This window comes from Eulemur rufifrons, chromosome 6 (genome assembly GCF_041146395.1).
Source record: "Eulemur rufifrons isolate Redbay chromosome 6, OSU_ERuf_1, whole genome shotgun sequence".
Lineage (NCBI taxonomy): Eukaryota > Metazoa > Chordata > Mammalia > Primates > Lemuridae > Eulemur > Eulemur rufifrons.
The window spans coordinates 52,977,071-52,991,764 of record NC_090988.1 but is presented as its reverse complement, the minus strand read 5'-3'; the positions used below and the strand labels follow the sequence as shown (position 1 = coordinate 52,991,764).

General features: G+C 36.6%; 1 protein-coding gene across 2 annotated transcripts in view; it reads left to right on the top strand.

Moving 5' to 3' along the window:
* PPME1 (protein phosphatase methylesterase 1) overlaps positions 1 to 14,694 on the top strand; it is a 61,369-nt gene that overhangs the window by 7,860 nt on the left and 38,815 nt on the right. For both annotated transcript variants that reach the window (XM_069469262.1, XM_069469261.1), the window contains exons 2-3: positions 11,056 to 11,149; positions 11,680 to 11,772. In XM_069469262.1, coding sequence (XP_069325363.1) covers positions 11,056 to 11,149; positions 11,680 to 11,772 — 187 coding nt within the window. The remainder of the gene's footprint in view (positions 1 to 11,055; positions 11,150 to 11,679; positions 11,773 to 14,694) is intronic.

Here is a 14,694-nt window from a genome sequence, read left to right as displayed (position 1 = left end):
TGTTTGTTTCTGTTTCTTTTTTTAGTCTTGCCAAATTAAGTGGAAAATATTTTGAATTTTCATAGCATTTGATTTAACAAAATCTTCACGCCATATATTATCTTTGTGAATCCTTCCCTGACCTGATTCCACCCGCCATATGTGCCCCAAGCAAGACTGTATGTCCCACCTATGAACTCTCAAAGTTTATTTCTGTTATAACTATAGTGTACAGTGACTCTAAGAGCTCAAGGACCAAGTTTTAGTTAATGGGAACTTCTGGCCTGCTTATTTCTCTAGGGTCTAGGAAGTATATCAGAGTCTGCTATGCAGGGCATACTCAAATATCTCTTTAATTGAATTGGAATTAAATTAGCTGCTTATATAAGCAGGTTGTGACTGGAAAGAAGCTCTAAAATAATTGCCCTAAAGATATTTGCTGTTTGTCTATGAAATGTGTCTTTTATTCTAGATCATGATGATATGCAGGTGAGTCTGGGGAAGAGAGGCTGTGTGTATGGCTCTTGGCTCTGAAACATACTTCATTAGAGGCTCTATATGGACTTCATTGTTTGTTAAACTGTGACCTCAAACCTGCTTGCTTTCTTCCTGTTGTTGGCAGAATAGTAGCTTACATAAATTCTGATTACTGGGTAATGCCACACATGTTGATTATAAGGGTGAGCAGCTACATTACATTAGTCCTTGTAAAACATTAAAAAGCCTGTATCCTGTCTAGTTTCTTGCTTTCATTAATGGTGTTTCAGTGGCTTTGTTTTTGTTTGAGCCCAGATCATTTTAGAAAAGTTGTCATTCTATCCTTTTTTTCTCTTTACTTTTAGCATTTGTAAAAAGAAGTTAATAATTGTTCTCATTTTGGGTGAAAGGTGGAAATAAAATTTAGAATTTTTTTTTCTAATTTAGGCAAAGTAGAATTCTTTATTATCAAAGGTATAAGATTACAGCTCTTCTTCCTGTGCTGCAGTAGTCTTGTCAGTATCTGTGCACTTTCAGCAAAGTATATTTTTGTGTAGTCTGACTCAGCAGGTTGAAAGTTCCCATGGATTAAGTATCTTATCTGAAAATGGTTTTAGGTGAGGTAAGATTTCATTTATTTGCTTGAAACCACATCATATATTGGGCTGTAAGTATCCTGTCCTGTCTAGTGCAGGATATTCTGTGAAATGCTACTACTATTTCCATTTTGGGATTCCATGATGCCCGATTTAACATTCTTGTCAGTGGTCAACACAGAAAAGTGATAGGAATAGGATCTAGGATTTTCAAGCACAATGACAAATCAGTATTTAATAAGTTAGAACTCTTTAAAATGACCGTCTGTGTTCTCTGTCTCTGAATGGCATCAGAAACTCTTGAGTTGTCTTTGTTTCTTCCTTCTCACTTTACCTTCCTTCTCCCTTCCATCATTATCATTACAGTTGGAAACTTTGACTTTCTTCTTAGTTTCCATGGTGCTCAAGCTTGCTCTATCAAGGGTCCTCTGCCAATCATTACTATCCCCACAGCAGGAACCAGTCCCCTTCCACTTCTTCCTAGGGATTTCAGGGTGTTCATTGCCAGCTTTGATGATTTTAAGAATGGAGAACCTAATATTATTTTGAGACTAGGCCAGGCATGGTGATTCACGCCTGTAATCCTAGCACTCTGGGAGGCTGAGGTGGTAGGATCACTTGAGGCCAGGAGTTTGAGACCATCCTGAGCAAGAGCGAAACTGCGTCTCTACAAAAATTAGAAAAACTTAGTTGGGTCTGGTGGTGCTCGCTGGTAGTCCCAGATACTTGGGAGGCAGAAACAGGAGAATTGCTTGAGTCCAGGAGTTTGAGGTTGCAATGAGCTACCCAGAGTGACAGAGCAAGGTTCTGTCTCAAAAAAAAAAAAAAAGGAATGATTATGATGCCAAACAACCACCACAGGTTGTCCACATGAGTGGCTAAGATAGTGACACCTTTGCTTCCTGAAGATTCAGTGTACAGAAACTTTGTTTCATGTACAAAATTATTAAAAATGTATAAAATTATGTTCAGGCTATGCATACAAGGCATATATGAAACAAATGCATTTCATTTAGACTTGGGTCCCATCCTCAGTGTGTCTCATATATGTGTGAATCTTCTGAAATCTGAAATTCAGAACATTTCTGGTCTCAAGAATTTCAGATAAGGGATACTTAATCTATATTACCTCTTCAAATATTACTTTTGTTCCATTCTCTTATTTCTTTTTGGAACTCCAACTTGACATATGTAAGATTTATTTACTCTTCCCTCCATATTTCTCTTCTCTTCTCTTCTTTTTTTTTTTTTTTTTTGATACAGAGTCTTGCTCTGTAACCTGGGCTCGAATGCATTGGTGTCATCGTAGCTCACTGCAGCCTCAAACCCCTAGGTCCAAGCCACCCTCCTGCCTCAGCCTCCCAAGTAGCTGGGACTACAGATGTGTGCCACCACGCCTGGCTAATTTTTCTATTTTTAGTAGAGACAGGATCTCACTCTTGCTCAGGCTGGTCTCAAACTCCTGGCCTCAAGCAATGCCCCCACCTCAGTCTCCCAAAGTGCTAGGATTACAGGTGTGAGCCACCGTGCCTAGTCATATTTCTTAATTTATTTCATATTTTCCATTTTTTGTTTCTACGCTGTATTTCAGATGCGTCTAGATATAGCTCAGCAAAGGTTCCCAACTTTGGGCTTTGTGTCCTCTTCTGTTTGCTCCAGGAAACTCCCAAAACTTCAAGTTCAACCAGTTGGCAGATGCCATCAAGATAAAAGCCAGATTTAATGGTTTAAGGGCCTCTCTGGGTTCCCACCTTGCTTTACTTTTGGCCCGAGTATTCCATGTTCCTTTTTGCCAGCTCATCTATGCGTTTAAGAAAAATGAATGAATATATAATTATACTATATGAAGGTTATGGTTATAATATGTAATTATTTATTTAAATAATTATGATATAAATACAATCACATATTTGTTTTTATATATTTAATATTTTTTACACACACACACACACACACACACACACAATTTTAGCCAATATTTCCAAAGTTGAATCTATCAAGGTACCTAATTAGTATAGATGGAAACAGTCCCCAATGTAAGATTTCTATACCCAGGCAAGCTGTCAGTCATTGTGCGAAAGTGGGCAACAGTATTTTCTGACGTGCAAAGTTTCAAAACTAATTTCCCTTTCCCAGGATGCTAATGGAGGATGTGTTCCTTCAAAATAAGAGAATGCACCAAAAAAAATATGGGATATGAGAACCAGGGATTCAGCACAGGCGAAAGACAAGAGGAATTTCCAGGATGATGGTGAAATGGCTGCAGTTCATCATATCCAGACAGCAGCAGGCAGTCCCATTTGGAGCAGATGAATGGAGGGTGCCAGGAATAGAAATTTCCAAGTGAAAAATAGATCTGACAGATTATTTAATGTGAATTGCTGTATTAAGAGAAGTTTTACAGAATTTAAAGGCTTTTTTATTTAAAATTTTTAAATTATGAAATATACATATAAAAAAGTGTTTAAAATATATATGTATAGTTCAAAGAAGAACAATAAGATAAATCCTCCTGTATCCATCACCTAGCTTATGATATAAAACACTATCAGCACCTTATTTACCTCTCCCCGTAGAGAATCTCCACTTCCCACACTGTCTTGAGTTAAATGATAATCAGTTCCTGGCTTTTCTTTATAGTTTTACCACCTATGCATGTATCCATGAAAAAGATATGTTTAGCTTTGCCTATTTTTGAACTTTATTATTAGTGGAATCATACTGCTTTTGTTCTTCTCTGCTTATTTCTTTATTATAATTTTCAGATTCATGTAACTCTTTTACATTCATTTTCACTGCTGTGCCATATTCTCTTGTCCAAATACATCACAACTTGTATATTCTACTGGTATGCACGTTTAGCTTGCTTTTTCTTATTTGCTTTTACCAACGTGTTTACGAACATTCTTGTTTGTGTGTCTTGATGCCTATACACAGGACTTTCTCTGTAAAGTAAAACTAGTGGATTGAAGGACACCTATGTGTTTTATTAGGTGATGCCTTACTGTTTTCCAATTTTTCCCATTTCCTTGTTAATACCTGATAATGTCTGGCTTCTTATATTTGTCAGTAAGATGGATGTGAAATTATACTGTGATTTTAAATTTTATGTCTCTGATTATTAATGAAATTGGGAACCTTTTCCTACGTTTTTTGAGCTATTTGTGTTTCTTCTTTTGTGAAATGCCTGTTAATGTCTTTTGCCTGTCAAAGGGTTTTGGAAAGTAATTAGTGACAGTTTCACAGGAAACTAAGCAAACAAAATTAGAGACAATTATTAAGTCTGGAAAAAAGCAAAATGTAGAAGAAAAAATATAATTGATATGCCCATGTGGCTCAACTGTAAACAATATTTCTGTAATGACTAACATTTATGAAGTACTGCATGCTTATAATCACTTTCAAAAGCTTACAGTTGAGGAAATTGAGGCAGATTAACTTGTGAAGTTTTAACAAAAAATTTTTAATTTTGATGATGTTCAAGTCCTATATCTTCTATCACTTCTGCTTTTGGTATTGCATCTAAGAAATTGTTGCCTAACCCAAGACCAAAGTTTTACTCCTGTGTTTTCTTCTCAGAGTTTTTTGGTTTTAGCTCTTACATTTGGGCTTGTGATCCACTTTGGGTTAATTATGTGTGTGAGGAAGGGATCCAGATTCATACTTTTGCATGTAGATATCCAGTTGTCCTGAAATCATTTCCCCCATTGAATTTTCTTGGCCTCTTTGTTGAAAAATCAAATGACTGTAAATGTTAGAGTTTATTTCTGGACACTCTTTTTTTTTTTTTCCTATTTGGTTTACATAAAATACACTCTGAATTCTGTTTGATTGATCTATATGTCTATCCTTATATCTGTACCACAGACTTAATTACTATAGTTTTATAGTATCCCATTTGCTTTTACTGGATAGTTTATCAGATTAAGTAAAGGATACTATGTTTATTAGCCTCAAAGTTGCTTAATAATACTAATAAAAATATTTCTTGAGACAGAAAGCTAAGTGCTTTATGCACATTAGCTTATTTCATACTGTCAACAGATATTAATTATTGATGTGTCAGGCTCTGGGAATATATTGGTGAACAAATGAAGAACATTCTTGCTTTAATGGATCTCACATTAGTGGTGAATTTAGGTGGGGTGACTCAAGTATAACAAATATAGGAATAAAATAATTTTAGAAAATTATTAGTTATATGATAAAAATAGAACAGACTAATTTGAGAGTAACCAAGGGATGAGAGGACTACTTTGATCCTCATAACAATCTCTATAAAATTGGATCTGACTTGAAGAAACTTAGGCTTTCAGAAGTTAAGTGACTTGCCTAAGGTCATACAGTTAATACAGGCAGAACTGGGTTATGAAAATAACCTTTAGTTGGTAGCAAAGGGAAAAGGAATTTAGGTTTGGGAACTACTAAGAGCGCACTGTCTCTTCATTGTAATTTTCCTCTTGTTATTTTTTCTTTCCACTGGAAATAGGTGGTTATGGTCAAATTATAGGGCAAGGGTTCTTTTTTTTTTTTGAGACAAAGTCTCACTCTGTTGCCTGGGCTAGAGTTCCGTGGCGTCAACCTAACTCACAGCAACCTCAAACTCCTGGGCTCAAGCAATCCTCCTGCCTCAGCCTCCTGAGTAGCTGGGACTATAGGCATGTGCCACCATGCCTGGCTAATTTTTTCTATATATATTTTTAGTTGTCCAGCTAATTTCTTTCTTTCTTTTTTTTTTTTTTTTTTTTTAGTAGATACGGGGGTCTCACTCTTGCTCAGGCTGGTCTCAAACTCCTGAGCTCAAATGATCTGCCCACCTTGACCTCCCAGAGTGCTAGGATTATAGGCGTAAGCCACCGCGCCCGGCCCAAGAGTTCTTAATTTGGCATTCTTAGATAGGTTTTGTGAAGCCAGTGGAATTGTATGCAAAATATATGTGCATGCATTTTTTCTGGATATAGGGTTCATAGCTTTCATCAAATTCTGAACATGGTCTGTGATAATAGCAAAGGATCCATAAACACATTTGATTCATGTGAATTTGGCAGAAGCCATATTTTCTTTGTGTCCTACAGCACCACTTTGTTCCTTCTCTGCCAAACTCCTCCTCTGGTAGCAGGAGATGGGAGGAAATTATACATTTATTTTGTTAGGTTTGAAATAAATTGTATTCTGATTTAAAAATTTGCATACAGTTACCTACCAAAGTAGATTTTTATTTATAAATCATAGGACTTAATAATTCATCTCTCTGACAGTTCAGAACTTTAGAATTGACTTTGATTCCACTGTCAGTCATCCATGTCTTGTGAATATTCCTGAGATTTGTTGATTTTCTTTTGAAAGTTCTTTCTGTGTTTTCCTATATTTTAATTCCATTGCCAGTGAAGACTCTCATCCTTTCCTAGCCAGGTTATTGCAACATTTTTTTTTCCAGAATCAAGCCTATCTTGTACCTTTTACCAGACTGAGCTCTCTAAAATACTTTAGTCTATACATTTTATTGGCTCTTCACTTTTTATAATACTATCCAAGTCCTATCTGACTTTTGGGCCTCTCCAATAAAATCCCACACAGATCACACAAAAAGAACATATATTCCCTACTTTATTATATGTAACATCATTCTTTCTTCACTATATCCTTTTAGATGTGTCAGCTTCTTTTGACTTTTCAAAACTGCTGTACTTACACCCACCTCATTCCAGTTAGGTATTTTTGTTTATTTTCAGTGTCTCCTGTAACAGGCACTAGACTGGGTCCTTACTCGTGCTCTTCTCTCTGCCTGAAATGTCTTCCTTATCCCTCCCTATTTCCATCTATCCAACTTCTGTCTTGTCCTTCAATGCCTAACTTGTTATTTTTTTCTTTGAAGCCTCTATTTATTCCACAAGTTGAAAGTTATCTTTCTTTCCTCTTTTGAACATCGATTGCATGTTAGTTGTACCTCTTAGGGTATTCAACTCTTAGTCCATTATGTTATTTTTGTACTTGATACTAGCTTCTTGAGGGTAGAGACATTGTCTCTCTAGTTTTATAATTATCCTAACATCTCCCATCACCCCACCTCAGTTCCAGCTTTATACATATAATATAATACATTCTTGGTAAATGTTCGTTGAATGAATAAATCCTTTTTTTTTTTCATGTTGCCCAGGCTAGAGCAGTGGCTATTCATAGTTTCAATCCTACCACACTACAGCCTCGAACTCCTGGGCCCAAGTAGGGGCATGCTGCAGCAGCTGTCAGTAAATCCTTATTTTTAAATTATAACTTAACTTTGCTATGCTTTTGAAAGTTCTTTAATTACTTTAAAATTGTTTCATTATGACCCCATGGAGGAAAAAAGTCACTAATTTTAGAAATTAGAACTAAAAAAAAACCTATCCAGGCTGTAATGACCGTAATGTAGCTACGTATAAAATAATGAGGATCTAAAGCTATTTTTAAAAATAATGAAAACTACATTCCTAAATTAGAGTATTCTTTTGTGACTAGAATACAAAGATAATGTAAGGTTTTTGCTGCCTATTTAATGTCTAACATTGGATGCAAATTAACTATATTCTTGCAGTGTATAAACAAGTATATGTTCTAAAGAAGGTATTAGGGGTATGCTAGAAAATCTCTGGGAGTAGGAACAACATTTGGAGATGTAGAATTATTGACTCCTTAACCAAATGGGAATTACTCATTTGGTTGGTATAAGTTGGGTAATCCCTGGAAGCTTTCTTTCTTTCTTTTTTTTTTAATGAAGGAAATTAGAAGTGGAGAGTATTCTCCTAGGAATAATTTCTGTTTATAGGAAGTACTTTAATTGGTACCTAGCCAACTTGGAAAGTTTCTATGGCATTGGCAAAGTTAGACATATTTGGACTCTGAAAAGGAAATCTCTGATAATGTGCACTAAAGCCATATTACTTTTCAGAAGCATAAATGAGAGAGTGTAACAGTAAAAAAAGAATCTAAGAAGTAATATAGCATTGGGGTAGAGGCTTTGGAGAATGATAGGACTAGATTTGAGCTCTGTCACTTCCATTTAGTAGTTATATGACCTTGGGCAAGTTACTTATGTCTCTAAATTTGTTTTTTTGTCTGTTAAATGAGGATAAAAATAACTCAAAGTTTTGTGAGGATTAAATGGAATCATGCCTGTAAAATATTTGGCACAGTGTGACTCACTGTTGTACACAGTAAATATTAGATACTATGATGATATCCTAGGTCCAGATATAAAAAATTTATCTATGGATCTTTAGGATCTATTATAACATGTTTGACATGACATGTTGTGGTTGTTATACTCAAGTTAGTATATGCACAGGTAGATTTATGAGTGACTGATGAGTGAGTAGAATTAGAAGTTCTATTTTTAGTTTTCCCGTAGGATTTCAAGTACAACCAGAAAACCAAAAAAAATGGGTCCAGGCTGAAGTTGGAATTTATTTCCACAGAGACACTTTTTCTGTCAGAAAATAGGATTATCCATTTACTGAGCAATTGCCAAAAACCAGATGTATTAAATTATTTAAAAGACATGTTATTTTATTCAGTCACTACAATCCAAGGCAGAAAGAGTCTGAATAATTTGACCAAGCACATACTGTAAGTGTTAGGAACTTATAGAGAATTATAGGGAAATGGTAGAAACTATAAGGAATTTGAATTCCCCTCTCCTTTCAAATCATGTACTCTACATTTGTATTCCTAGTACCTTTCTCAACTTGAGGAACTTTGAAAATTCTCAGTGCCCAGGCCATACCCCAGACCACTTAAATCAGTTTCTAGGGGTGAGACCCAAGCATCAGTATTTTTTAAAGTTTCCTAGGTCTGCTATCCTCAACCCCAGGCCACAGAACATACAGGTGTTGGGAACCAACCGGGCTGCATAGCAGGAGGTGAGCAGCAGCAAGCAAGGGAAGATTCATCTGTATTTACAGCTGCTCCCTCTAGCGGGCTTCACCGCATAAGCCCCGCCTCCTGTCAGATTAGCAGCAGCATTAGATTCTCACAGGAGTGCGAACCCTGCTGTAAACTCTGCATGCAAGGGATCTAGGTTGCATGCTCCTTATAAGAATCTGATGCCTGATGATCTGAGGTGGAGCTGAGGCAGTGATGCTAGCGCTGGGGAGCGGCTGCAAATACAGATTATCATTAGCAGAGAGGTTTGACCGCACAATAAATGTAAAGGCCTTAAATCATCCCAAAACCATCCTCCCCACCATCCCACCTTCCCACTCCCCTCACCCCCTCCACCCCTGCCTCCATCCACGGAAAACTTGTTTTCCATGAAACCATTCCCTGGTGCCAAAAAGGTTGGGGACTGCTGCCCTAGGTGATTTCACTGTTACAGAGATTGAGAACTACTGACCTGGCTCAATGCCTGGAACAGAGTGGACATTCAATAAATGCTTCACTGTTGAAAGAATACACCCCTGATTACTCAGTTGGCTCCACTGTAATTCTTCCCAGTGTTCAAGTAGTCAACCAAGAGTGCTTTTGTATCAACGTAAGTTTTTAAGAGGGGCTTTGTATTATGTAGGTATTCTCCACTCAGCCTCATAGCATATATGGGAAGATAATCTGGTAGGAGGCAATGTTTTGCTGCTGACAGAATTCTGAATTTCCTTCATTACTGGGAAGAAAAATAGGAGAAGGCTCAGGTTTTTTTTCTTGTGCTCCATCCAAGGTTGAAGACATAGGCTGTAAATAGACATTGGTTATTTTTGTTTTGTTTTAAAATAAATTTATATTTTTTAATAATATATGGTAAAAAAATCAAAAGGTAGAAAGGGATATACACTGAAAAATTTTCCACTCATTTCCCAGTTATACATCCCCTCCCAGGATACAACACTATCAGTGTTATATCAATGTCCTCCCAGAGATATTGTAAATGTATATAAATAATCAAATATAAATATATAAACATAAATAATTATATTTATATATATTGCCCAATTTTATCCAAGTCATAGACTGTACATCATGTTTGTCTTTTTTTTTAAAACAGTGTATCTTGGAGTTATATATCCATATACAAATCAAAGAATTTTATCAATGCATAACTTCTTCATTTTTACAACTATTATGTACCACAATTTATTTTAATCAGTCCCCTGTTGATGGATATTTAGGTTGTTTCTAACTCTTCTCTATTACAAACAATGCTATGTTGAATAGATAAGTCATTTCACTTCTGTGTGAGCAATTCTTCTGATAAATTCCTAGGAATTTATGGTATTACTATTGTCAATTTGCCTCGCATGAAGGTTTCCTAATGTTGATTGGTTGGAAATGACAAAGAAGCATGAAACAGTGTGAGAGATTAAAGGTGTGAAGAAGGAATAGTGACCAAGAATGATTGTGTTAATAGTAGGAATGGTTTTTGTGTTTTGTTTTTTTTGGAGATGGGAGTCTTATTGTGTTGCCCAGTCTGTTCTGGAACTCTTGGGCTCAAGCAATCCTCCTGCTTCAGCCTCCTGAGTAGCTGGGACTACGGGTGCAGGCCACCACACTTAGCTAATTATTTTTATTTTTATTTTTTGGAGATGGGGTCTTGCTCTGTTGCTCAGGCTGATCTCACACTCCTGGCCTCAAGCGATCCTCCTGCCTCAGCTTCCTGAGTAGCTGGGATTACAGACGCAAGCTGCCGCACCTGGCAGGAATGGTATTAGAGTGGGTTGGGAGGATAGGAATGAGCCTACAGCCAAGAGCAACTAGTAGGGTTTGTGGTGTTTATATACATGGAATTTATTTGTGATTAAAATATACTAATGAATTTTCTAGAATCCTAAACTTTTTACTCTTAAATCTATATTTGAACTTAACTTAAACACATTTTTAATGTGGTGCTTTGTTATGAGCTCTTTATATCTTTAAGAGAAAATACCTTTGCTATTTTCATTTCAGATTTACATTTAGCATTTGTTGACCAAGATTTTATCTTTTCATACATAACTTTTTTTTACTTGAAATGTCTCTTTCTTTTTTTTCTCCCTAGCCCTGGAAGAAAGCGGGACTTTTCCCCTGTTCCTTGGAGTCAGTACTTTGAATCCATGGAAGATGTAGAAGTAGAGAATGAAACTGGCAAGGATATATCCTTTGCAATGGCTTATTCTTTAGTGAGTTTATGATGTTGTCTAAGTTAGAAGACAGTTTCTAAAATGTTCTTTATTCTTGCTTTATCCACTTCTTCTTTATGGAATGTTCCCTGTAAGTCCATGCCAATATCTTTCTTGGCTATAATTATCCAGTGCATGGAGAAGGGATTAAGAATTACATTCATGAAACTAATACACTATATCTCTTACGGGCCCTGGGGAAGGTTTCATAAATCAGGTGAGTTGAACTGATTTCATTTCTATTATAGAAACCAGGGACTATGTCCTCATTAAGGCAAAGGGAGTAATTTTTTTTCTTTGAAAAAAATGGTTATACTGTTTTTCTGCTTCAAAAACCCAGGGTTGGGGTGTCAGAAATGTTTAAGTTTCTCTTACATTTGGAAGTCTGCAGTTTTGTATATAGGTTAGTGCTGCTTGAGTTTTTTACTCAGTATTATTATGATTAAATAATCAAAAACTTAAGCGAGCCAGAACTTGGATATGTTATCTTTAACTATTCATACACTTTTCGAGTTTACAAGAGTGGTTCAGAGGGTCCAGTCCTGCTCCTTTTGCATGGAGGAGGTCATTCTGCCCTTTCCTGGGCTGTCTTCACGGTAAGTTATTGATAGTAGAAGTTGATGTTAGCACTGTTGAAGTCAATTAAAGGTAGAGACAAATCTCTGAAATTAAGATGTTTTATTTGGGAAGCAATAATTGCATTTTGGGACACACACAAACCGGGTGGTCTTTGATGTATCTGAAGAACAAAGAGAAGGTTGGAGTTTTTATTAAAAGGCGAAATGTTATGTATTGTTCTTCAGGAAGGTTCATTGAAAGTTTGGGGGAGCTGGCAAGTTCTGATTGGTGAGTGACTGTGGTGGATAAAACTAGTCTTAGAATCACAGTAAGTTTTAGTAGCTAATAGGTAAAACTGATTTTAGGTTACAGCAGGCAGTTTCAGCAGACAGACTTGCAGAGAATTATATTCTTGTAACAATGTAATGTACCCTGAGTGTTTTTTCCCTCTTGACTCTGTTTTAGTTGGTTGTGACAAGAATGACCCAATTTGTATAATCAACATTCATAGTGCAATCATTGTTTTACTTCTGGATGAATCTGACTAGTCTAACTCTTCCTTCTGTGTTCACTTTTATTGCTTCGTATAAGAAGGTTAGGGATTAGTAGAAGCCAAATATTTGTCACGGTAGGCTGAAAATCCCCTGTTCTTTACACCAGAGGTTCTTAACTGGGGTAAGGCTTAGTGCATGAATTCGTCAGTTTGTAAAATTTTGTATGTTTGTGCATTGCAATGAGGGGGAATGGATTTGTTCTTTGATAAAAGTGGAGATCTGTATCTCAATAATATAAGAGATAAGCAGACATTTATTCAGTTGCTTTAGATAATGTCTGTCACTTCATTTGTCTGCCATAAGAGCCAATGTAGTACTTTGCATATAGTATTTGGAAAATATTTCTTCTTATGTTGAATGATTCTTTATAATTTAATGGTACTTGTGAGCTACTAGAGAGTAAACAATATTTGGTTGATCATACCCTGGTCCAGAGTAGGGGACTGAATGCTGCCAGTTTAATATCCTTGACTCTAGGGTGGGGCAGCCCATGTGCAAGGAGAGAGGCTGCCAAGGAAGATATTAGCAACCTCTATGTTTAAAATAAATTTGTCATCTCTTATGTGTATTAAGCAGAGATCCCCTCTGTTTACCACTAGGGAGCCTGAAAGACAGAAAATGGGAGAGCAAGTGGGAATACAGCAGCACAGGCCACCTGGAGCCAGATGGCTGTGGAGTTGAGGAAGGCCCTGAACATACCACTTTGTACCTGGCAGCAGGGATTATTGGGATTAAGTATAAAAGCACCTCTTGTCTCTTCCATTAGACCATGAATTCCTTGAAAACAGGGATAATGTCTTATTCCTTTTGTTTCCCACGTGCCTGAAACAGTTCTTGACACATAGGCACTTACTCAATACTTATTAAATAATTTGGCCCACATCTCGTTTGATACTTCCTTCTCTTACTCTAGGATAAGCTGTATGATATGGCCATGAGTGCCAGGCTCTCTCATGTCTCTAGACCAGGGCTATTCAATAGAAATATTAATACAATGCAAACCACACATGTCATTTTAAATTGCCTAGTAGATAATTCAAATAGATAAAAAGAAACAGGTGAAATTAATTTTAATATGTATTTTATTTAATCCATTGCATCTAAAATATCATTTTAAGACTGGGCACAGTGGCTCACGCATGTAATCCTAGCACTCTGGGAGGCCAAGGCAGGCAGATTATTTGAGCTCAGGGGTTTGAGGCCAGCTTGAGCAAGAGTGAGACCCTGTCTCTACTAAAAAAATAGAAAGAAATTGCTGGACAACTTAAAATATGTGGAAAAAATTAGCTGGACATGGTGGCACATGCCTGTAGTCCCAGCTACTCAGGAGGCTGAGGCAGTAGAATTGCTTTAGCCCAGGAGTTTGAGGTTGCTGTGAGCTAGGCTGATACCACAGCACTCTAGCCTGAACAACAGAGTGAGACTCTGTCTCAAAAATAAAATAAATAAAATAAAATATCATTTCAACAGGTAATCAATATAAAAATTATTATTGAGATTTTTTACATTCTTTTTCATACTATCTTTGAAATCCAATGTGTATTTTATAGTTAGAGCATATCTCAGTTTGCACTAGCCATATTTCCAATCATAGCTTTAGTCATTTACATTCCTCAAATAAATTGATAGGTTTTTTGGATGCAAAGACTCTGGCTTATTTATACTTAGTACACATTGTATGCTCAAAGAATGTTTTTTGTTTTTTCCAAGGAATGTTTTTTGAATGAACAAGTAACAGTGACATGTACCTCTTCCTAACATAGCAGCTATGGTAGTAAATGTACTCTGGTTTCCCTGAACCAGGGTCAGAGCCATCAGAAATGACTCATGTGCTATAGCCAGCTTGGCTCTGCTCTAAGCTAATACACTGTCCTTGGGCAGCTCTAACACATTGGAGACATGGAAGGAAGGAAAGAGATGTGTGACTTGGGAGAGGAGTGAAGCACCATCTTAATTGGCATGTCACATTCACATAACTGCATTGTAACTTATTAGGGATAGTGAATCCAGGCTCTGCCTTATAAGAAATTTGGCAAAAGTAGTAGGTGAATAAGAAAAGCTTTATTCCAGGGATAGTACTTAACAGGTCACAAGATTTTGTAAAATTTTGATGAGAATAACATATGTAGGCTAGAGATAGCCTCTCTGCATTCTTTGAATTTTAGAGAAGCGCCCCCGGACTCTGGTGCAGTATCAGAGCTACCTATTTGAGCATTCACGGTCCTTAGAGAGGAGGGATGGATCTAGGTAGGGCTAGAGCAGACTTTTCATGAAACAGCTATTAATTTTGACTCTGAGAGAAAGAACAATGAAGTAGGAGTCAGATGTGATTTCTAGTCCTGATTTTACCAGTACTAGTTATAAGGCCTTAAGCCTTTGAGCATGCTTCTTGAGCCTTTACTTTCC